Source organism: Terrapene carolina, unplaced genomic scaffold, assembly GCF_002925995.2.
Source record: "Terrapene carolina triunguis isolate 2854851 unplaced genomic scaffold, T_m_triunguis-2.0 Scaffold35098, whole genome shotgun sequence".
Classification (NCBI taxonomy): Eukaryota; Metazoa; Chordata; order Testudines; family Emydidae; genus Terrapene; species Terrapene triunguis.
The window spans coordinates 853,464-878,620 of record NW_020699449.1 but is presented as its reverse complement, the minus strand read 5'-3'; the positions used below and the strand labels follow the sequence as shown (position 1 = coordinate 878,620).

Below are 25,157 nucleotides of genomic sequence, written 5' to 3'. Positions count from 1 at the left end.
AGGACAAAGCAAAAACAGAAAGGAAACTAAAGAACAAGGGGCCTGACAGGAGAGTGACTGTGAATATGGCAAATGAAATTTGACTGGAAAGTACTTCCAGTTCTCTTAGGGTGACCAGATGTCCCGATTTTATAGGGACAGTCCTGATATTTGGGGCTTTTTTTAATATGGGCTCCTCTTACCCCCACATCCCGTCCCGATTTTTCACACTTGCTGTCTGGTCGCCCTAAGTTCTCTCCTGTATGTCAGTCCCTTGATAAAATAGTAACACTTTTTTGTTGCTGTATTGTAATTCATTTTAAACATTGGGGGCTAAATTCATCACTGGCATAAACAAGCTGCACTGAAACTATTATAAATATTTTAGATTGTGAACAACCACAGAAAACTATATCTATCTATCTATCTATCTATAGTGAGTATAATGACTCTGAGCGTACTTTGTTTATTTGATATATGTAGTTTTGTCTCAGCTATATATGGCAATATTTTGTAGTACATCAATAGAAGTACCGCATCATGTTCGATACAACGAATGAAATCTTAGTAATATGAGACCTCACTAGAGCAAGCTGTTGTCAAATCTTTCCAGAGAAGTGAAGAAAGATTGACAGCTTTTGTATGCAAATAATGAGGTATGCAGTTAGTGAAGTGTGCATTAGTAAAGTTCAGCTGCACTGCACTTTTGCAATTCATGATAAACTGTAAAATACATAGCTCTAAAAACAATTTATATGGCTATCATAGGTACCAATAAAGCTGAAGACACTTTTTTTTTCTAGCTACCGGCAAGGGTATTATTTTAATCATGAAGAAATATTTAAATTCTTTGACTTGTGACAGTAACTTGTTTGTATAAAGACTTTATAGAAATATGATTACTGATACTAAAAATGGATATAAAACAGGAAACTGAATACGCTATGGGAAGTATATTCTGGAATAGAGACCTTAGCCAAATACCATTACAACACTATCAACTGAGGTTACTGGAGGCTCACACTTCTGATATAAAGTTGGCAAGCCTTCCCTACATACAAGTATAAACTATGGTTTTTAAATACTAACTAGACATAGTAAAACAGTTAATCACCACCAACTGGTTCATACCTGCCTTAAAGTAGATTTTCACATATGGTGAGTTTTCACTGGGAAACATTTAGAGTCCAATTTTCCTTCCAGGAACACTAGTTTTACAGTGATGTAACTCAACTGACTTTAATGGAGATACCTCTTTTAAAACAAGTCTAAATGAGAGTAGCGAGTCAGGCCCTTAATTTGTTTTGTAGTATTTTTAGACAGTTCCTTTGTAGAAGTTCCCCATTAAATGAAAGCTGTCAGAAGTTGACAAGCCCTAAATTAGAATTATTAGCTTTGCTTTGGTATGTGAGTTTGGGAAAGTACAAGTGCATCATTCCTCCATCTGCCTACTCTATTCTTGTGAAAAGGCAGGGTCTGAAATCTGTCTGTGCATTCTGTAGTATGCTTATCATTCCCTTTTCTAAATGCCTGTATGAGAATCCTCCTTACTACAGATAATAAACCATAGCCAGGTCTAACATATTGTCTGAATAGGTATTAATTTAGAGAAAAAAATATATGGAGCAGCAAAATTCTGAGTTCCTGTTTGTGCAGAAGATTGTGGGCTGGTAGGTGTGGACATATACCAGATTGCCATGGCATCAAGTAGAGTAAAGGGACAATGCCAGTGATGTAAGCCAATACAGGGCTCTGGGTTTGTTCTTAGAGGTCAAGCAGCAGAGGAGTTCCATTACAGCCTTTGTTTTGGAGAGTATAGATTTTTTTCCAGTGACTGGAGAGTTGTTTTTTGTTTTGTTTTGTTTTTAAAGGAGAGGGACAGAAAATTTTGGGACAGTCCAAGCTGATAGTGCCCTTCTATGATCAATGTAGATACCACCAGCTGAAGCTGGAAGTTTTGCTTCTATCATTCCATATCGTACAATTATAGTTAGAGACTGGAATGAATTTGATTAATCAAAATATCATTGAAATTACTGTGTTTATTAGAGCTGGGAACTGAGTTTTGGAAAACGTTTTGGGTCAAGTTTTGCTTTTACCTACACCAGAACCAAAAGAGGTCCAGCTGAGGACTGCATTTTGTCTGAACTACTAGAGTTCATTGGAGAGGTGGAGCTGGATAAAATATATCTAGTGTATATTAGTCACGAGTAATGAATGGAAGGTACTGTAGAAGCTGGAATGCAACTACATGAACAATCTAGTCCAGAGGTGGGCAAACTACAGCGCACGGGCCACATCCGGCCTGCAGGACCCTCGTGCCCGGCACCTGAGCTCCTGCCCCGGGAGGCTAGCCCCCGCCCCTCCCCCGCTGTTCTCCCTCCCCCGCAGCCTCAGCTCGCCCCGCTGCCGGCACAATGCTCTGGACAGCGGGGCTGCGAGCTCCTGGGGCAGCGCAGCTGCAGAGCCCGACCTGACCTGGTGCTCTATGCTGCACGCTGTGTGGCTGTAGTGCCGCCAGCCACCAGTGCTCCAGGCAGCGCGGTAAGGGCAGGGGAGTTCGCGTGTGGATAGGGGGCGGGGCGGTCAGAGGGCGAGGAACAGGGGGGTTGAATGGGGGCAGGGTTCCTGGGGGACAGTTAGGAAGGAGGGGGGGTTTGGATAGGACGGCGGGGGGCAGTCAGGGGCAGGGGTTCTGGGGGCAGTCAGGGGACAGGGGAAAGGTGTGGTTGGATGGGGCAGGGACCCGGGGGGGGCAGTCAGAAAGGAGGGGGGGTTGGACGGGGCGGCGGGGGGCAGTCAGGGACGGTGGTTCTGGGGGCAGTCAGGGGACAGGGAGCAGGGGGGGTGGATGAGGCAGAGGTCCCGGGGGTGGGCTGTCAGGGGGTGAGAAGCGGGGGGGGGGGGGGGGGGGGGGGTGGGAACCGGGCAACGCCCCCTCCCCTAACCAGCCCTCCATACAATTTCCAAAACCCGATGCAGCCCTCAGGCCAAAAAGTTTGCCCGCCCCTGATCTAGTCACTATAGTTGAGATTTTCCTAAATAGTCTAGGAGATATGGCTATATCTGCTGCTGAAATTATTGAAGATGTGTTTCTAAATCCACTAGACTGCTTTGAAAAGCTCAGCCTGGGTAGTTATAACATATATACTGTTTGACTTCCCACAGTTACATAATCCATAGATTATTGTTATGATAGTTTATAAAAGGGTTAGAGGGCTGTTATGATTTATCATGATAGGTATGGAATGTTTTTATGGCCATGTTCTAAAACCAAAAAAATGAACATTTGTAAGGAAAATAAGGCTGCCTTTCTCCTTTACTATGGTAACTCAAATTTTAAAGGTCTGGTGCCTCACAAAGTATTTTCTTTTTCTGCGGGGAGAGATGGGTACTGTCCATTTGGCAGAACATTTCTTGCTCCTGCTTCCTGCAGTCTACTCTGATTCTTTGGCATTTGTCAGGACAATCCTCCTTTTGCCACTTGCTGATTTTCCCCTTGCTTAGAAAATATATTGTGGGGGGCAGGAGAGAAATTATCTGGCAATAGGTTTATAGTGAAAACAGCATTTTTTCTCCTACATCATGAATTTAGGAAGGGACTAGGATGGGGACTTGTTCCATTTTTTGGCTCAAATGAAGAAAGCTCCATCTGCTTACAAACCAAACACTCCTTCTGTCCTACAAACACCTTCATTTGCACTAGAGACAGCTTCCATACAGCAGGTGTATCAAAACAAGTATTGCAAGTTGAGAGACAGCCAATTCAGAGATGAAGGGGTATCCAAGTATTACCTGCACCAGTGGTAGACACTAGTTTGGGCTTGCTACGTGCTCCATCTCCTTTTGTTGTGTAGGCTGTCACAGTGAGGGAGTATGTAGTTTCAGGCTGTAGTCCAGAAATGATCATTTCCTGAGATGAAATAAAACAACAAAAACACGTATTAAAAATTCATTCCTTACTAAGAAGGTGCAGAATAATCTAGTCAGTTGCTACATATCACATAAAGTACATATGCTTTTGTGCTACCTGTAATGAAGATACACATTGGAGTGTATCAGAAGAATGTTTTGTGAGTGTGACACTTTGTAATGCAGTATGTTTCACTTTTTAAAAGTAAAACAGACAGGGCATTTCTAAGTAGCATGCTTCAGGTAGTTTTATATGGCTTAGGCCAAAGAACGAATGATGTGACCGGTGTAATAATCATCCTGAAATGCATTGCCTGGAGAGTCTTACTGCTATTGTGAAATTAAAGCAAGTTGAAAAATAAGTTTGACCTAGTAGTTTACTGGCCATTATTGACATAGGTATGAAATCACTAGCAATAAGTCAGAGAGCTCCAGTTTTACTCACACTTCTAAAGCTATTTCAAAATACACTAAGTACAGTGCACCAGAAACACTATTTGCCTTCATATATAGATTTCACAACAACTTGTACTTGTTACAGCACTGTTCATCCAGGAATCACAAAGTGCTTTACAAATTGCTAACTACTCAAAATCTCAAAGAACCACTCAATCAGCATTGTTAGAGCAAACCCCAGAGCTCTTAGGCAAAGTACACCAGCAACAGAATGGATCAATTCTCAACCAATACAAAGAACAGGGTGTAATATATGCAAAAACCAAAAGAGACCTTTTCACTCACACATGTATATACACATGGAGGCCACCTGAAATAAAGACTTGTTCTTGCTCAAAGGCAGCAAGAGAAAGTTTTGTCTTGATACATCAATCAGGCAGATAAGCATTATTAGTCTGTTGCTGATTCATGGGTAAACTGAAGAACAGAGAAGTCTATTTTTCCAAAGTCACACAGTTATCATAGCTTCCAGTTCTCAGTCATAACCACTAACCTGCACTCCTTCTCAATTCTGTGTGGCTGAATGGATTTACACTAATTTGAGCATTGCTAAAGGAATGGCACACTTCAATGTCAAGAATAAATAGCAAATGTGCAATCATGTAATCTTCAAATGCAACAACCATAGAAGTTAACAGCAAAATTATGGGCCCAACTGTCCACGGTAAATGGATTTTTCAAAAGATGAGGCTAGGAACACTGTACAGATGAAATTAAAATCTGGCCCTATATTTTCAGTCACTTGTTAGCAGTACCAAAAGTACTAGTTAACAATGAGAAGGGATGGGTGAAATGTTTCCAATAAAAAAGAACAAATCTGAAAATTCATCCCCAAACTGAATTCTACCCAAATGGCAAAGTCAGGAGGAAAGACATTTCACTTTCAGTCTTTCAAAAGGCAATTACAAATGATGGTGACAACTTAAAACTATAAAAGCAAAACAAATGACAGTTTTCTTTTAAATAATGATTCACACACTAGCCTCATTTGGAGTATGTTGTATTCTACCTTATGCAAGGATAAATAAATGCATACAGTAGTGTCTTTTAAAAAGGCAATTTGAATGTAATAAACACATTACTTAGGCCATAAATACTGTGGGACGTTTACCTTCCTTGGTTTGATTGGGAAGTGTACAAAACAGACACATATTCCAAACAAAAAGAAAGATGAACTTGTACTTCTGCTGCACACTACACACTGAACCTGAAGGGTGACTAACTACTAGGCAAATCCAAACTGTTTTGGTTTTCTTTCTGTAATACCTACTTTTAAAGCATAGTTTCTTTGGTTGCATTGCCAGGCAAAGTTAGTTACAGCCATCAAAACCAACAAAAACACAAAACAATGTTGTACGTTTCAGCACCATGCCAAACTCACAGAACAAAGAAAAAAAAAGTGAGGAAAATTTCAATAATATGTTAGTACATGCATTTGTGCAAATGACAAAAACATTTACAAAACAGAAAGAGGTTAAAAAAAAACAACACACACACTTTTTGTCTGACCAGTCAACAACTACTCACATGTTCGGCAGTATCATCATATTCCCACTGATTGAGAGTAAAGAATGGTGGAAAGAAAAACAAAAGAAATGAAGAGAGGTTTGTAGCCTGGTTGAGGCAATTTTGTTGTTCGTAGTAAAAATAAATTTTAAAAAAACAAAACAAAAACCAAAAATCTCCAAAAACTGGCTGGCAAAATCAAATAGCCTTTGAAATCAGGTTAATGAAATTAGACTGGGCATTTTCAATTCCATATTTATTACCGGGGGTGGTACAAAAATTGTAACTTTTCTTTCCTTGAAGGGTAAAAGAACGACATATTCCCTAGTACTGAATGCTATTATTGCTCAGTAATATTTTATGACTGTATTAATGAAAGCCACTGATATAGAATGAAAGGCTGCCTGTTTTTCTAATCATATGTTACAAGGCTACATTCATTTTCATTTCAATTTAGCCTGTCCAAATTACATCAGTGCACCTATTTAGATTCATAACTGCAACGTGTATACATACTTGAAATGAAGTAATGAAGCCCTGTTACCATCATTTGGTTTTTCATTGCATATGCCAAGAGAACACACATTCAGGGAAATAAATGAGAGGGGGTTAGAATGTGCCAATGAGGGAACTAGCAATTAAGAGCCAAACACTAAAGAAACCTACAAATGAGCAAGTTTGGCTTTGGCATGGATGGTGTTTTGGTGCCAATATTGCACACACACTTTCTCTCTTTCCACCTTCTCCAATTTAAAATGGAGTCAGAACTGGGGCCACACAGAGCTTGAAAGCAGATATCTGAGCAAGACAAAGGGAGAATTGAAGCTCAGAGGCTTATTGTTTTCTTTCTCATTGTGACGCATGGCTAGAAAGGTTATTTATGCAAAATAAATAACCCTCAAAAGACATGTGCGGAGATAATGTTTGTGTTTTTGTGTATTTACATATGTATGAGTAGGGTGGACAATGTAATCAACAGTCCCTGTCTATGCTATATTCTGATAATTCAGAGGTCAAAAGAAGATCCTAGCATTGAAATGAATTGTAAACACGGAATATCTCAGTATTCATCTCTCTTTGAAATGTACCATGAAATTGTATAAAAGATCCTTGGGTCTGATTCTGTCATCTCAGATCTGCTTAGACTTCATCAGGGGAAGTTTGAGTCGCAAGACTGAGGTCCCAGTTATGCTGGTACCCCCGGAATATGAGATTTGGACATTGGACTATGACCTGTGAACTGAATTCTAAAGGAATTCTTTGCAACTACAAAGCTCACCATCTCTGCTATGAATCTGAACCTCAATGAATTGAACTCATGTCTGTATATATAATGATCTTTTAACCATACTCTCTCTGTTTTTTAATGAATTTTAGTTTAGTTAATAAGAATTGGCTGTGGCGTGTATGTGGGTAAGATCTGAAACATTCATTAACTTGGGAGGTAATGTGTCCGATCCCTTGGGATTGGTAGAACCTTTTCTTTTATACGATGAAGTAAGATTTACAGATATGTTCATCATATCTGACGTGGGTACCTGGATGGAGGCCTGAGGCTGGATCACTTTAAGGGAACTGTGTTATTTGGACTTCTGAGTAACCAGCAAGGTAATAAAGAAGCTATTTTATGCTGGCTTGGTAAATCTACGTATTGGACTATCCACCAGCTTTATGGGGATTGTCTGCCCCATTCTTTGCAGTTCCCCCTAATTGAGTGACCACAGCTGGCTCCCCACTAGGACCCCGGCCACACTCATAACTGCAAATTTGTAGTAAACCACAGGCATTTATGGTTCATTCTGTTTAAACTGCGAGAGCACAATGTTTTGCCAAATAAATAAATACATAAATATGTAAAACAAGAAAATGGACCTCTTGAGAACTGTCACAATACTATTTAAATAGGCATGTCAACAAAATTGAAGGGACAAGAGATCAGTGCCCCTCCCCCCCCCAACGAATATAGAGAGTTGCAGCGGGGCGGAGGGGGCTGCCATCATTTACTAACATGAAACATAGAACTGGTTAAGATTTAATTGTTTATTTTCAATTAAGGTGATAATATCTGATGACTTTAGGGTGACCAGACAACAAATGTGAAAAATTGGGACAGGGGTGGGGGGTAATTGGAGCCTATATAAGAAAAAGACCCAAAAATCAGGACTGTCCCTATAAAATCAGGACATCTGGTCACCCTAGATGACTTCCCATTATTCACATACAAAACGAGCCCGGGCTGTGAGAGGTGTGCAAACATTTATAGCTTTCCCTTAGACGTATACATCAGTGGCATAATTCAGGTAATCTCGAAGTCCACAAAGCATAAGTATAGCCCTATCATTAGAATCCTAATATTAGAAGTTCTTTTGATCTCGATGTGATCAAATACGTGCCCCAGAACAGAGATTTCTCTGTCATGTGCCATGATTTGTAAAACAGATCAAACCACTTTCTCAGCATCTGCATTTTGCAGCAGAAGCAACCTTAAATTTTTAAAACACCCTCATTTTACTTGATAGTTATTGATTTGAATGATGTATTGTGTTATTTAAATACATGAGTGAGTTCTAAAACTATGACACAATATTCAGGCCTCGTTTGATAAGAGTGGTGAGATGGGTACACACTAATGCTTTCAAGGCAGTACTAAATGTGCCAAAGCAGGGTTCTAATCTGCCTACTTCTGGTTCTGATGCTAAAACATTGAACAGAGTATTCCACCCAGGAATAAGTTATCTGTGTGAAATATCTGGTGGCTGGATCAGACAGCACACATGCTAAAAGGCACTGACTATGATCTGCCTGGATGCCCTTTGGCACTCTTCCAGAGGACATGCAGATCATGCAGTGTGTGGGTTTAGGGGAGCCTGCAGATGGTTACAAAGAATTGCACTAAACTTAGCTGGTTTTTCCCTCATGTATGCATACACAGGCTGTCTGAATTTGGCACAAGAAACTGTAAACATAACCATTCTGGAGAACCTATTAAAATGGAAATAAAACATGTCAGCTTGTGGGCCAAAGTGGAGGGGGGGAAAGACAGGTAGTTATTTATATGTATTTTCTAAATGCAGCATTTTTACTGCGGCCTATAAACAGAATAGAAAATAATCTAGTTACCTGTGCATCAGCCAGCATGACATCCTTCAGCATGGGTTGACCCTTTGGCTCTCCATTTTCCATCCTCACATAGTGAACCTGGTATCCTCGGATCTGACCATGCTGCTTATTGGGTACAGGCGAGCGCCATGACACTTTAACAGAGGTAGAGTTGACAGCCTCTACCTCGACTTTGCGAGGAGGACCACTAGGAACTGGAACAACATCATTGGATAAAACAGAATTACAGGCACCTGTCCCACCCATTTAGAGTCTTTTTCTTTCTTTCTTTCTCTCTCTCTCTCTCTCTTTAAGGGCAGACCCACTACGTTTTCTTTGAAGAATACAAATTGTTCAACAAACGAAAATGCTCAACCAATCTGCTCTACCTTTCAGTGAAAAGATCAAAAAACATGACTGATGCAAAAAATGGAAGAAAAAAGAGTATTAGAGAAATAGAAAAACATGTAAAAATGTACAAAAGCCAAGGAAGATGCTTTGAGATTCAAAGCATTAAAGTACAAAGAGATATTTTGTAATTGAAATAATAATAATAAAAAAACAAAAGATTTCAAAAAAAAGTTCCCTTTTGTTTTGGTTGGGTTTGGGTTTTTTGCAGTGGAACAAAAAGGTGGTTGATAATTGGGACATCTTCTGTTATATTCGGATTTGGAAGACATTTGACAACCTAGATATTTAAAATAAAAATATGTAGAGCATCAGTTTTCCAAAAGATTTTTTTTAAATGCACCAAAGAACAAGAAGGCCATTTTTAAAAATCAAAGACATAAGCTCATCAGATAGAAGACTTAAAAAAAAAAAGTCAAGAAAAATGTAGAAAGATTCCCCCTGTGAGATCTGTGATTTTTTTAATAGATGAGGAGGGGGAGGAAGAGCAATCTGGGTAGGTTCGAAGGGGTAGCAGTTTCAATTTGCTCAAAAAAAAAAAAAAACCACTTTGTGCTTAAAGAAAAATTCAAAACTGACGTAGCAAAGGCAGACCTTTGATTAAAACAATCAAATGGTGACAGTAACAGTGATTTTGGGAAAAAGAGGAGCAGGGACAAAAAAGGAATACTGTTAGCCTATACAAAGACAGCAGATCGAGAGAGAGTCATAGAGGTGCAAACGGATGTAGTGGAGGCAACATACCATCTTCATCTGTCCGAATCAATATTGATAAGCTCTCTGGGCCAGGTCCGACATCAGTGTGGGCAGTCACAGAGATCCGGTATTCAGTCCATTTTTCCAACTGTTCCAAAAGGTACTGAGTAGTGTCCGAAGCAATTCCCAAAATTTCATGGGGCTTGTCATCTTCCCCATCAATCCCAATGTACTTGATTGAATATTCTGTGATAATGCCATTCTGTTTTTCCACCGGTGGAGGTTGCCAACTTACCAAAATGCTAGTGGAGCTGGGGCTGGTGCAACTAATGTCTTGAGGAGGAGCTGATGGCTCTAATTTCAGTAGTGGGTTAGAGGAGGATTTGAGTGAAAGGATAGGAGTGGTTGAAAAAAAAAACATGAACAAAAGAAAAAATGAAAATAAATAAAAAGGGCAACCAAACAAAAAAAACCCAAAACCCATAGAAACTTAAAAAGCAAAACATCAGATAATCTTATGCACCTTGGCTTATTAAAGTGAAGAAATTAAAAATGAATAAACCAAATAAATGGTGAAAAAGGATGTGGGGGAAATACATGAAAATGAAGCCTCAAAATAATATTACGTACCTGCAATTAAAATTCTTCTTCAAATAAAAACAAAACGTGATGCTTTTATATGTCTATTCATCTACCCTTGTAATGTTTGCAATTAGTGCAAGTTAGGATATTTTAAAAGATTATTTTATGTATGTCTTTTTTGCCAAATTTTAACCTATTCTGTACAGTCAGTCTTACATTCATTGAATAGTTTTTTTCCTTTTTACTATATTCCAGCTAACTTGCAATAATTGCTAGAAGCTGCTTGAGAAATTCCCAGCCCCTTTGAAACTTCCCTCCTGTCCCTCCCCCCCAAAAAGATTATATTTTCATTTTTCTTTTTACAACTGAGTCTGCCTGGATCAAGTTAACTACAAATAATGTTTAAATGGAAAGCATTTATTTAAACATTTATTGTAGCCAACATAGTGTAAAAGCATGCAAAGTCAATAGAAGATGAAGAAAATCTTAGTCAAAGGTTTACCTACCAGGACAAAAAGTGACAGGCTTGTTGATTCTGACTGTACCTTGTACTTACCCTAGATCAGCTCTCAGTTATATTTTTAACTCCTCTTGGAGACACCTTTGCTAGTGAAGAATTAAATCCTACCAGCAATTTTTTTGGTAATTTCAATAAACTACCACCTCCGCGCATTTTGTCAGCAAAATAGCTATTAAATCTTACTAAAAGACTTCCCTAGCAAAACAAAGCACAAAGATACAAAGCTCTGAATTTATACTGTATCTTACTTCACATGAGCACCCATCATTTAGATCAAATATAGCTTGTATTAAGAAGACAGCTAAAGTGCTTGCCCATTGTGTGTGATCTAGTCTCTCCCCCATATCCTTAAAGGAAAAACAAATGGATTTTTGGTACTACTTCTTGGCACATCAAAAATAATTAAAGCAGCTGAAGAGTTATAGGGCCCTGCTGTGACCCACTGCAGTTACACATGTATCTTTTGGATCCTCACAGATCTTCTATGTGGATCAATGGATGTTCCTCAGTGTGGTATTTTACCCTTCTCGGGGGAAAATAAGTGAGAATCTACGAGCATCTGGAGGAGTTGAAGGGGTAGATTAGCTTTTTTCTTTAAAAAAAATGTCAATGATCAAGGCAGAAATCAAGTACACAGGGTATACTGGTCATTACGCTACAGAGCATGAATCTGTGCAGGAAGTATAAAAGGAAGTGAAAAGACTCCTTCAGGATATCATACTGACAGACAAATATCCCTGTAGCAGCTTTCTCTGAAGACATGACTGAAGGTTACAAAAAACTCTGGAGACTATTTCTGCTGTATCCGTGAGAGATTTCTAATATTTTAAGTATCACAGGGATAGCCGTGTTAGTCTGTATCCACAAAAACGAGGAGTCTGATGGCACCTTAAAGACTAACATTTATTTGGGAATAATCTTTCGTGGCTAAAAAAAAACCACTTCTTCAGATGCATGCAGAAACATGCACTTCTTCCATGCATCCAAAGAAGTGGTTGTTTTACTCACGGAAGCTTATGCCCAAATAAATCTGTTAAGGTGCCACCAAACTCCTAATTATTTAAAAACATTATATTAAAATAAATGCAAACCATTCTATCTTGTGTAATTGTTTTTTTACAATGCAATTTCTCCTTTACTTTGCAAGGTGATTTTTACACCATGTGCAATCTAGTAAGCAAATCTATTAGGTCTTATCATATACCATGGACGTAAATTGGAAGTTTGCCATTGATTTCAATGGGATCTCTTGCAAAAGTCTGACTGCCGGGTACTTTCTTTTCATATATAACCTTTACACTTTTTCACGTATTATCTCAATATGTAAAATAAAAAGAAGGCTACACATAGTGTAATGTCATCTTACTGGCCCTGTCCCATTTACTTTTTTCTTACATAACCAGGAAATGGAAATCAATGGCAATTTTGACTGTGCACAGAGTACAGGATTGGGCCTTAAATATTTAACTTGTAGCCACACTTAAATCAATTCCCACCCCCCTTTTATGATGCTCATGCTCTCATGTGTAACTGAAATGGTCCCCATGAAAGGAAATAATTTTCTTCTATATCAAAATACTGATTTTGCATAATTAAAATGACAGTGCCCCACAACATTATACTTGATTCTTAGATAAGGGCTGCACAAATGACAGCATAATTGGGTCCTTTGTGTTTATTTAAAATGCCACAGACATGCCTCAGGAAGTTCACATTACTCATAAAACTCAAACTCTAAAGCAACAGTTCTTCAGGTACCTTAATTGTTACTAATATCTCATCAAACACTAGCAAAGCGTGACAGTATAAATACAATAGCTCGAGCTAACTGACGCAAACCAGAATTTCAATGAGGCTTTGCAGTATTCGTTTAAATAACCTTACTTCACTAAAAGTAATGAACCAATCAGCCTATAGAAAATTTAAAGACATGATGGAATAAAGTTTGAAAATGGAGCAGTAAAGCTAAAGAATTACACAAAGTAAACTTTAGCTGACTATATCAACTATCTTTGGGATGCAATTCTCCATTACCTGAAGAAGATCCCTTTAGTTAAGTTTCAATTTACATGTTTTTAAATTCCTATATGAATTCCCATCAGATTATTTCAGATAAGCCCTATAAATTACTCACATTATTTACATAAACAGCCAATAGAAGGTAGTTTTCTTGTGTGTATCAAAATGACCTATAATACTAAGGTGCCCACCTTCCAAAGATTGGTCAAAAAAACATTAGGCAAAACTTAGAAAGAATAACCATAGTTATCAGCATGCCTGTTAGTGCATACAGTCCTGGAACCTTCAAATGTACATTTTCTGCAGGAAGAGCGTATCTGGATAAAAAGAAATAAATTTTATGGAATTCACACTGTGGAGCAGGAAATGACCAAGCAGGAATTTTAAGGCTCCAGACTATATAGGAGGCATGCCATGCATGGAAGATCATTCGTATGCCTAGTGGTGCACCTAGAAGCTATACTGATATCATCATAGTGCTGTCTCTTTAGACATTCTGAAGATGTTCTGCTTCTTCTCCTAAGGATATGCAAAAGCCAATAATAATCCAAAAGCAATTCTTCTAAGCCTATCTATTATAAATATGTATCTTAAGCACTGTCCTGCTGTCGTGTTACTGAGACTCTTGCTCTCTATTGCTGTCTTACTGGCTTATCTGGCTGTGTCTGCTCAGCAGATACAAGGAGCAGAATAAAGCAAGCAAGGAGAGACACCTACTTGACTGCATGGTTCTCGCTGAGATTTCTGCAGTTGAAGCACCCAGGCCTTGTGGAGAGCGGGCAGCCAGACGGAAGTAGTACAAGCTGTTTGGCTTCAGGCTTTGCAGGCGGTAAGATGTAGTTGGCTCAATAGAAACACGTTGCTAAAGATAAGCAATAAGAGAACTGGACGTATTGATAAATATCCAAAGATACTTATTCAGAATGTTGTCTAAGGAGAAAAGCCCCCCTGAGACACTGATAACAACGGCATCAATGGGATTAATTTGTTTAAAACTTCTTTTAAAAATGTGAACGTAGCATTTTAAACAAAGTAATCTTAACCAAACAATGAAAGGAAAGTGAATCTATTACCTACAATAAATAAATAATGAAGAATGAAATTTTAAAATAAGCAGTTCAATGTATCAAGCTGCTAGGGAGAAATTTTGTTTGACAGTTTAAAAGGGATTAAATAATTATGTTCAAAATTTAAAAGAATATTTGGACACTGACAGATGACTAGAGCCTCATCTACTTATCTACATATACTTATCACTCCAGTGAAATTGGACTTTTATGGGATGGGTGATCTTGGAGTTAAGGCTAGCCTATTGTTAGATTTGCATTCAAAATCTTAAGACGCAAATTCTTCTAAAGGTATAAATATTATCAAGGACCTATGATCAGGACATAGTACAAATTTAGGTAGGGGCATATATTTCATATGGAATTGAAAGATAGATCTGGGAACTCTCCTCTTAGCAGTCTTTTTTAGCTGCTGAGCATGTGCTTACATGTCTTCAGTACACGTAAAGAACTTCTATAAACCTAAACTCAGTGAAGTAGCAGTAACCAGCTTTTGCTGTATTCCCAAAAGAGCAACAAGATAGTGACGCAGGAGGGCACTGACATATCTAGCACGCTCCCGCTGTCTCCTGAGCCCACCACTTCCGTTCTTTGCATTGGAAATCAGCTTTATAAAATTGAACAGAAAAAATAAGAAGAGACTTGTTTTTAAAAAAAGATTGACTTAGTGCAGCCAAAGAAACATTTATAAGGCTAATTGTTTATAAAGAGCAAACAACAACATCTAAAAAAGGTATCTTGTGATTAGAAAAATGTATTTTCTTCCTGAGGCACACTGAAAAATACCAATTACCATGTTTTACAAGATTCTCATTTATTGACTAACAGAAACAACTATTCATTATGGGTGAAATCCTGGCCCCATTGACTGCAGTGGGGCTGGGATTTCTTCCTATGGGTCATTCCTAAGAGCTGGGCAAAGTCTGTGAACTCCATGCCCTGGAGGCCGTAAAGGGTTGGACAGCCTGAACTAGCAATACCCCTTTGGAACTGGGAACAACCTCCATGCCTGCCTTTCCATGAACACCCGTAAAGCTTCCCTTGGCCAGTAGCCACAGAGCCTTGCTGGTAAACATGCTCAGAATCTGCCATCAAGCTGGTTGCTCTGTTTAACAAACCATATCATGTCAACATTCTCATATACTAGGAAAGCAGCTAAGCTTGTACTTCTCAATCATTGCAGCTTTTCATGTCTTATTCCATTAAAGAAATACAAAAGGTTAGTACATTTTCATTTACCTCTTCACCCTGGTCCCCATCTTTGTAAACCAGTTCATAGCTGGAAATGGTGTCAGAGCGGGGAGGGGTCCAAGAAAGTAATATGCTTGTTTCAGATTCAGGTTCTGCTTTGAAGTTCAGCGGTTGCCCTGGGACTAAAGGGGAAAGTTATACAGTGTTACCACCTATTTATTTTTCTTGTTCAATACTTATTATTCAGATATTTTCAGTTATCATTGTAGTACTTGGCACAATACTATCTTTTGTTTTAATTTCTGAACTTAAACAGATAATTGATGCAGCTGTACTAAGCAATAGGTACAAAGCAAAAAAAGTATGTTGTAATATAATGATATTACCAACTTACATTTTATCCTAAATTATTTCAAAGTTCCTCAGAAACAATACACAAAGAAACGATATACAAACCACAGAAATGCTGTCATCCTACAAGTGGACTACTGACACCTGTTTAATAGCTTACAGCAGTGGCTCTCAACCTTTCCGTATCACTGTACCCCTTTTAGGAGTCTAATTTGTCTTGCTTACTCCCAAATTTCACCTCACTTCAAAACTACTTGCTTACAAAATCACACATAAAAATACAAAAATATCGCAGCACACGATTACTGAAAAATTGCTTACTTTCTCATTTTTACCATATAATTATAAAATAAATCAATTGGAATATAAATATTATATTTACATTTCAGTGTATAGTATATAGAAGAGTAGAAACAAGTCATTGTCTGCATGACATTTTAGTTTGTACTGACTTCACTAGTGCTTTTTATGTAGCCTGTTGTAAAACTAGGCAAATATCTAGATGAGTTGATGTATCCCCGGAAGACCTCTGTGTAACCCCAGAGGTATGTGTGCCCCGGTTGAGAACCACAGGCTTACAGTAATACTACACGAAAAATTTAGGACTGGAACTAAAGACTATCACACCAACTGAAACTGCTTATGTGAACTGTGGCAAAAAAAAATTATGTATGAAATAAAGTACCGATAAGTTATATACAAGATGGGGAAAAAATCTTCCAAAAAAGAGCTAAAGTCATTACAGATAATTCCAAATGCAAAACAAGTTTGCTAAACTAGCAAGCAATTAAGATATTAAGCATATCCTTGTCTTTAAGAAGGAGTTTACACACTGAAAAGCTGACTTTTGCTATATTATTACTCTTCAAAAATGGCATCCTGAGGCGCCATGTTTCTTTTCTTGCCGATTAACATCTTTATCAATTTATCTCAGTTTTCTAATAATTAAATGATTTTTCTAACTGCCAGCCCTCAAAATGCAACTTTGAATCTGATAGATGGGGGAGGGGGGAGGAGGCATTTTCTGGCTCATGTGTCATTTGTCATAAGGTTTATTCAGGCCAAAATCTACCCTCAGTTACACATGTGCATTTCCACTGAAGACTATGTAAAGTGTAAATGAGGGCAGAATTTGTCTTTTCAGTTAGAACGTAGGCAATGACTTTGACACCAAGTTTGAAAATGATTGGTTATGATTTCTATTGCGAATGCATGAATCACAACAGAATCCAAGCTCACTCTTCCATAGTTGTGCTGGCTTTGCAGGAATAAAAAGCAGTACACACTTCTTTGGTCAGAAAAATAATTAGCTATTATTCTCAATACACACAGGGAGCAGTTGTGGTAAGTAAGGTCATAATAATAATAACAACACAGATAATAATTTTTGCATAATCATTTTTTAAGAGTAGAACCGCATTCTAAATTAAAGTACTTTTCTTTTGTACAGCCACAGAAAAGGAGGAACTAGCCCATCAGGGAGTAAAAATAAAATGTACTTGTTTGTAAAACTTAGGCTCTGCAGATTTTTAGGTGCCACAAGGAAACATTGGAGCTATGGAGTTCAGAAAGCCATTTGGACTTATGATAACCTGTTGGATATGATAGCTAGGATTTGACTTCTAAGTTTTAAATAAGTAGATTGACAGCTAACAGGGGATGTAAATTTGCCTGTATAGACTTCTAATAGCTTGTAATTGCCTACCATTAGTCCCCTCTGAAATAAACAGGACAAAATAGAAAGACAAGATGGGATAGGAGAAAAAAATCTTCTCTCCCACGCTGAAGAAATGTGTCAGAGTGAATAGTAATCCAATGTAACTATATATCTTCAGAGAACAAGAATAAAAGCAGAGTAATTAACTTTTTCTTGAAAAGATACCTGGTGTAATAAACGACCACTCGGTGGATATTACAGAGCTCCAAGGACGTCTTTGAAAAATACCGATATAAAAAGTACAAAGGGAAATCATAGCAAATAATGACAAATCATTGTAAGTACGTAAGGAGCAATAGAATCATTTTAATGGGAAATACAAATTTGAATCAAGGTGCTGGGAGAATTGGAGTATTCCTGACTTGGAAACAGGTTCTGTAATACCACTAGGTCTAACTTGCATTACTGTCATGATGGTGAGTCCAAGTCATATTGTTGTATAAATGTATGCACAGAGCTCCATGTGGCTGCCTTACAACTCTCTTGGATAGGAACCAACTGGAGGCTGGTGATCGTTGCAATTTGCCTCCTACTAAATATGGCTTAAAGTGACTTTGGAGTTGTACTGTTGGCCTGCCAAAGCATAATGATGAGCCATGGAGTTCAGAAAGCCATTGGGACATATTTCTTTTTGACATGGATTTGTCCCATGTGTAATTGTATCAAATGAAGCAAAAAGACAGGTGGACACTCATCGGGACTTTGCCTGCTCTACAAAACAAAAAATGTATGACACAGTACTATCAGACTATGGAAAAGTGCTTCACTTGGATGAGCATGAATACTGGGAAGAATATTGGCAGAGTAACTGAGCAATTATGGTGTAATTCCAATGCACATTTGGCTGGAATCTAGGGAGTGTCTGTAACATCACCTTGTCCTTGTGGGACTTTATGTAAAATAGATTAGAGTCCCTAAAGCCTTATGATGACTTACCATGTGAGCTGCAATTGCTGCCACAAAAAATAAAATTAACCATGTTAGAAATTCCACCTCACGGTTATGGTGCAGTTCAAAAGGAGATCTCGTCAGTTTTTTGAGACCAACATAGCTATCTCATGATATGAGGGTTGTCTAATGGAAGATTTTAGAATAAATGAGCCCTTAAAAAATCTGAACCATACAGATTAACTTCCTTTCTCCAAACGCATGAAAGGCCAAAATAACTCCATAAGAGATGCTGTCTATAATCTAACTGACAGCTGCAGAAAGTAATCAAGCAGTTTTTGCACAGGACAAATCAAGTAATCCACTTGGGTCCTGAATTTTCTCCACTTCAATCTGCACAATTTCCTTGTAATCTCCTATGAAGCTAGGAAAACTAAATACTGTAGAACAAGGAAGCCATGCCAACTGGTAAAACACTCCTAGGATGGGATGGAGAAAGGTTTCTTGGTTCTCAATGATTATATGTTGTGAGACACTCATCTCCAACATCTCTCTCCTCAAGGATTTCTCCTTGAAGTCCTTGTTTACCATCTTAAAGCTGAGATTCGCTTAAAATGTAATGGGATGCCATTCAGGCAGTGAACCTTAACTCCACCAGTTTTATTAGTTTGTGGCAGATATTTTCAATTTGTACTCAAGCAATGTCTGAAATTGTTTTGGAGGGGGGGAAAGGAGCAGGAAGGGTTGGCTTCTAGACAACTCCACAACAAAACAAAGGGAGCTACAACAAACAAAATACTAAACCAAAACCAGTACAATACTGCTAGTAATACTTGTAGGAATGAATCAAAGCCTCAAGATGTTGCATAAGCACAGCCCAAGGAATTTCACTGTAACCCATACATGGCACTTCTTTAGCCCAGAAAAAATGGTGCTCAGCAGTAGCAATGCAAACAGGAACCAAGCTGCATACGCAGATATCTGCAGCTTCTGATCTACTCCACAGATGAAAAAGCAACTAAAGAGAGGCAGTTACAGGCTGTGGAAACTGTGCAGGTTGCCTTGCTCTTGCTACTGGGATGTGTTCTACAACATAGAACTATAGGCTAAGCCAAATCCAACTTGTCACATTGCATGATCATCGCACAGAGTGGGAATTTTTTACAGCACAGGTATTTTTGGAGAACAAAACATTTCAGTAGCATCTTTTATCCAATGATTTCAAAGTGCCCTACAAACATTAATTAAAATTCTTAACTTCACTGCGAAGTATGTATATTCTTATTCTCATTTTATATAGAGGAAATAGACACAGAGATGTTAGGCAATTTACACAAGATTACACAGTGATTCATTGACAAAGCAGTTTATAGAATCAAAAATTAACCGATTTCCAGATCCATCCTCTAACTTCTATATCAGGGGTGGCAAACTTTTTGGCCTGAGGGCCACATCTGGGAATAGAAATTTTATGGCGGGCCATGAATGCTCACAAAATTGGGGTTAGGGTGCGGAAGGGGGTGAGGCCTCTGGTTGGGGGTGTGGGCTCTGGGGTGGGGCCAAAAAATGAGGAGTTCAGGATGTGGGAGGGGGCTCCGGGCTGGGGCAGGGGAGTAGGATGCGGGGTCGGGAGATGAGGGCTCCGGCTGGGAGTGTGGGCTCTGGGGTGGGGTTGGGGATGAGGGATTTGGGGTGCAGGAGGGTGCTCTGGGCTGGGATCGAGAGGTTTGGAGGGTGGGAGAGGGATCAGGGCTGGGGCAGGGGGTTGGGGTGCGGGGAGAGGCTCAGGGGTACAGGCTCCAGGCAGCATTTACCTCAAGTGGTTCCCGGAAGCAGCAGCATGTCCCTTCTTCAGCTCCTACGCGGAGGTGCGGCCAGGTGGCTCTGAATGCTGCGCCATCCGCAGGCACTGCCCCTGCAGCACCCATTGGCTGAGGTTCCCAGCCAATGGGAGCTGCAGGGGCAGCACTTGGAGCAGGGGCAGCGTGCAGAGCGGAGCCCCCTGGCTGCTCCTATGCTTACATGCCGCTGCTTCTGGGAGCTGTGTGGAGCGGCCCCCAACCCTGCTCCCCGGCTGGACTGCTAGAGAGGGGCAAGCCCCAGACCCACCTCCCCAGTGCGAGCTCGAGGGCCGTAGTTTGCCCACCCCTGCTCTAGATCATGGTTCCTATCATGGTCCTTTGTACATGTCCAGAAGCAAACATAGAAAGCAGTGTGATTCTTAGAGAAGTAGCTTAGGAGTTAGAAGTTCTGGAAATGGGCATGGAGGAGTTAACAGGAGAAGTTACAAGCTGAGTGGAGTTGGAAAGGGCCAAGATTTTGTGTTTGCTGAGAATCTCATAAAGTTGTTCCTAATAAGCCTTTACAGTTTAGGAATAAATAGCCCACATTTTTTTCTTTTTTTGTCACTTGATATTCATTTTTGTTAAAATACCACATTCTCTCTACACAGTACACAAGGTAATTAAAAGTAAACTGAGATAGTTTATTAATCCTGTGTCTGTGTCTACTCTCTCTCTTAACACAGAAGTAACTTATATAAATAAGCCTGGAGGTTTCTGACTCCTTAGAATTCTACAGTTTTAAACCTAGAGTGATAATATTGAAGAATAATTAACTAATTAAAAAGTGTAAATGTGCAGTACATTTTGTCAAAAATCTCAAAACCTGTAAATCAACTGCCATAGAAGTTAATGAACAACTAACAATGCTAAAGTGCAATAAAAATACGATGGTACAAACTCAAAAATATATTAAACATTTACTTGCAGGAAAATAGTCTGAATGATTGAAAAAAACAGGAGAGCTATTTTTGGGAGTGTTTATGGTATATGGTCAGTTTAATTCTATTGATGCAGTGAAGTTATCTTATAGGTATTTCACACTGCCCTCTTCCGTACTCAAGTTAGAAGGTCCACAGTAATGCGTGCTTCACATTTCCAGCATTCTTTATAGTACTTTACATTACAGGGCTCAAAATCCCTATTAATTCAGTGTCTCAGGGCAGGTATATTTTTTGAGGTCACTTTTTTTTCTTAACACATACCTGCTCAGTGGGTCACTTAACTCAGTTATTCAGGCAGAAAGAAGGAGAAAAAGGGAAGAGAATATCAAGGAAGGAAGTGGGGATGCAAATAAACCATGTCTGCAAAGAATAAATTGAGCAGGAGGCTAGAAAAATAACATAAAAGGAATGAGAGGACAGAGATAACACAAGAAGAGAGTGAAGAAAACAAGAAGAGAATGCTGCCATGGCTTGTAAAACAAAAGTACACATTTTCAGTTTAAAATAAAACAAAACAAACAAAAACAGCCTAGAAGAACAAACAAAAGCAAAACAGAAGGGAAAAAAGAGTAGATTAAAAGGAGGAGAGGAAACATTGAGAAAGGGAAGTGGAGGGACAGAACAGGAGAAGGAAGCTGGAAAAATGGAACAGAAGAAGCGATAATATTGTGGCTGGCATGCAAAAACTCATATAAAGGCCAGGAAATACAGGAGTTTCAGCTCAGAGAATTTCCTGGATTGCTGCCTTGTGTGTAGGGAAGAGTTTTACACTGCTCCCATCATTGTAGTATCTGACTGCAGGGGTCTGAGAGTGTGGCCCTCTTCACCTAGAAATACCTTGCTATCAGCAGGGTTATTCCTGCAGATATTGAGATATGTAAAGAAAGCTGGGGTTATCTGAATGGAGGTCTTCTGCATTAGGTCCTCTTTCCCATAAGGCAGCATGGCTCCCTCATCAGCATTATAGTACTCAGCAATTCCATTGCCAATTTTAGGAAAGATAGCCACTTACTTTGGCACTATTCTGCACTGCACCTCCTTGGTGCTCAGCTGCACCTACCCCTCACCCTTTTCCCTGTCCCAAGCCTTGTGGAGATCCAACTAAACAGTCATGACATAGACAGGCTTCCATGAGCTCCAAGACAGGCTGCTGCAGGACTATCGTTTTCTCTTGTTTGGCATTTCCGGGGCATTTAGCACTGTTTTCTACTTCTTCCATGTCTGACACTCCACAGAATTATAGGGCCTTAGGTGAGTGAAATGCATTGGTTTTAGACTTCATTTTCATTTACAAACTTTTTTAACATGGGGGCATACACAGAGGAAGGAGGGAAGTGATGATGCCAAAATGAGTGATTGAACTGGCGTCAAATTATTGCTGATGGTTAGGCAAGAAACTAATTTTAACAGGACACTTTATTACTATTACATTTTTGCATGTGTTTGATGTTCATGAAAGGTGTCAGACTGACAGCCTCAGAGTCTACTACTAAGCTACAGTATAGAATTGTAAGAATAATTTGTTTAAAAATTGCATGTTTTTCTCTGCATTTCAACCCTTCTATTAGAAACAGAACTAAAAAAAAAAATCCAACTCATTAGCTTTACAATAAGGTTTGTTGAACGTGTAATATAATATTTTCCCTTTTACATTTCTTTTAAAGATAGTCAGATATCTGATCTTCCTATAATTGTTCCTTTCTATGCATTCAAATGCTTTCTTAACTATAATGTTCCGTGGTGACTGTACATACACTTTAACTTTCATGTTAAGTAACATCCTTAGCTTAGAGTTAACAATGTGTTTTATACAGTAATTTTTTTTTTAAATCTAGGAGTTTCCCCATAGTTATCTATGCCTCCTGGAATTCCCTGTCCTGTGGAGTCTCTGGTTCTCCCTGCAATGCTCCCAATCCCTACATAGTGGTTCTTCCTGCTCTGGGAAGCTAATAAAAGTAAGATCCTTTTTTCCTCCTCAGTAACTTTCCCCTCTCTGCAGAGTTTAGGAACACCCCTGGCCCTGACACCCAGCCGGAAGATTTTTTTTATGAGGTGTGCAAGATGAAGGATGCACCTGGAGTCTGCTCTGGCATGTGGACGAGGGGCTGGTTTGAGAAAATTAAAAAAGTGAGGGTTGTGTTTCAGGGAAAATGTAACTAGCGAGTTCTGTAGTGAATTAGCTGTGAATGGGGACCAGGCATGAGAGACATAGTTTACTGATGGGGCAACATAAATTAGGAGAGAACATCACAATTCAGTATATATGAATTTGTCCATGCTGAAGTCCAGCATTTGCAGGAGTCAAATCATTTAGAGAACATACATGGCTTGATCCTCCAGTCATTGATGTCAGGGGCAAAGCTCCCACTGATGTTAACGATGCAGGATCAGGGTCTTTCTACACAAACCTACTGGCATCTGCTCTAACATTTTCTATGTTGGCTTTTAATAGCTATATTTTTTTAAAATGTTGGCTATTCATGGTGAAAATGTTATCCATTTGTTTCAATGGCAGAAATATCATAATAGTGATGAAGAATTATAATTATTTTTGTTTTCATTTTTTTTATATTAACCTCTGCATGTTAAATGTACAAGTGTTAAAAACAAGGCAATTGTAAGTTACAGGGATATAAAAAAGCATGTTAGATACCAGTCCTTATTCTTCAAAAGGGAATTATTTTAAAACTCCTTCAAACTCTTCCAAAGTGTTTACTTGTAACTTTCCACAAATATACAACAGCTCTCTAACAGCGGTGTGTTAAATTTGATTATGGCAAATATTTGCTTTAGTCAATGACAAACAGACTGAAACCCCAACTTTGAAAACTAAATGCAACCTTAACTATGGAGTTGCTGCTGACAACTTCATAATGTAAGATCAAGAGGCTTTTCCAAGCTGTATGGTGAAAGAACAGAACAACTGTAAACCATAAGAAATCAGGATGTCATCTGCCTGGATTTACTGTAGTTAAAGAAATGCAAGGAAAACAATACCCGAGAACACAGATTTAAGCTACTCTTTTAAACAAGTTGCAGCTTATTATACAACAAAGACAATACTTTCAACTGCTCACAGTTTAGAAAAAATAGTTATCCTTAGACAAAAAAGAATGAAATGTAGACTGCCATTCCATCCTAGCAGTCAAAAATCCCCTTTTCTGGACAAGTCACTCCTTAAAATATATATTTGAGCCACTGCTTTGAATAGTAAGTGACTTTCTAAGACATGATAGTCCCTCAGTTAGAGAGCTACAATATTTTACCCTGACTCCACTTATGTGAAACTGAACCACAGCCCACAATAAAAACAACTTGGGAGAGTTCTAATACATGCCATGGAAAAATCATCTTTTTGATGAAGAAAGAAAAAAGAAAGAAAAACCAAATATTTGTGGCCAACATCTTAATTGAATTGTTTTGTTTGGGATTAGTTAGATATTTAACCATGTCTGCTTGAGCTGCCGCAGTGGCTCTTGGGAATTGTAGTTTGCATGTCTTGTGCCATGCCATTATCCGCAGTGAGCTGGGATCCCTGGTTGGACTCTTACATGAGGCCCATAATCTCCCCTCTTGTTGAACCACTGAGATGCACCATAAAAGTGCCATAGCCGTGGTGCACCATAGGAGATGTAGTTTGGGCATAGAGTCTAGCCCATAAAGAAGATTGTGGGCATGAGGTACCCGAATTACTACTCCTATGATGCACCGTGGCAGCTCAGGAGGACATATTTTAATGAGAACCGAGCTGAACTTAACATTTAGATTATGGTTCCAAATCTAAAACTTTGTGTTTTTCAGGGTGTTCAGGTTTTTCATAAAAAGGTAAAGTTTTCAATGGAAGCAGAAAAAAATCGTTTATTAGAAAACCAAATTTTTCATTGAAAAAGTTTCAATTAAATTTTTGACCAGATCTACTCAGATGACCTATAAAGTGAGAAGTAAAAATCAAGATGCCTGTTTCTTTAGCACCATTTTGTC

The 25,157-nt window shown here is 38.9% G+C and overlaps 1 protein-coding gene across 7 annotated transcripts in view; it reads right to left on the bottom strand.

Moving 5' to 3' along the window:
- The window catches only part of PTPRD (protein tyrosine phosphatase receptor type D), a 184,095-nt gene that overhangs the window by 144,230 nt on the left and 14,708 nt on the right, over window positions 1-25,157 (bottom strand). For 3 of the 7 annotated variants that reach the window (XM_024213897.3, XM_024213898.3, XM_024213899.3), the window contains 6 exons: window positions 15,484-15,617; window positions 13,895-14,039; window positions 10,105-10,410; window positions 8,974-9,167; window positions 5,875-5,901; window positions 3,775-3,892 (listed from right to left, as the gene is read on the bottom strand). In XM_024213897.3, the coding sequence (XP_024069665.2) occupies window positions 3,775-3,892; window positions 5,875-5,901; window positions 8,974-9,167; window positions 10,105-10,410; window positions 13,895-14,039; window positions 15,484-15,617 (924 nt within the window). The remainder of the gene's footprint in view (window positions 1-3,774; window positions 3,893-5,874; window positions 5,902-8,973; window positions 9,168-10,104; window positions 10,411-13,894; window positions 14,040-15,483; window positions 15,618-25,157) is intronic. The other 4 variants (XM_024213900.3, XM_024213901.3, XM_024213903.3 and 1 more) reach the window with 2 other exon arrangements.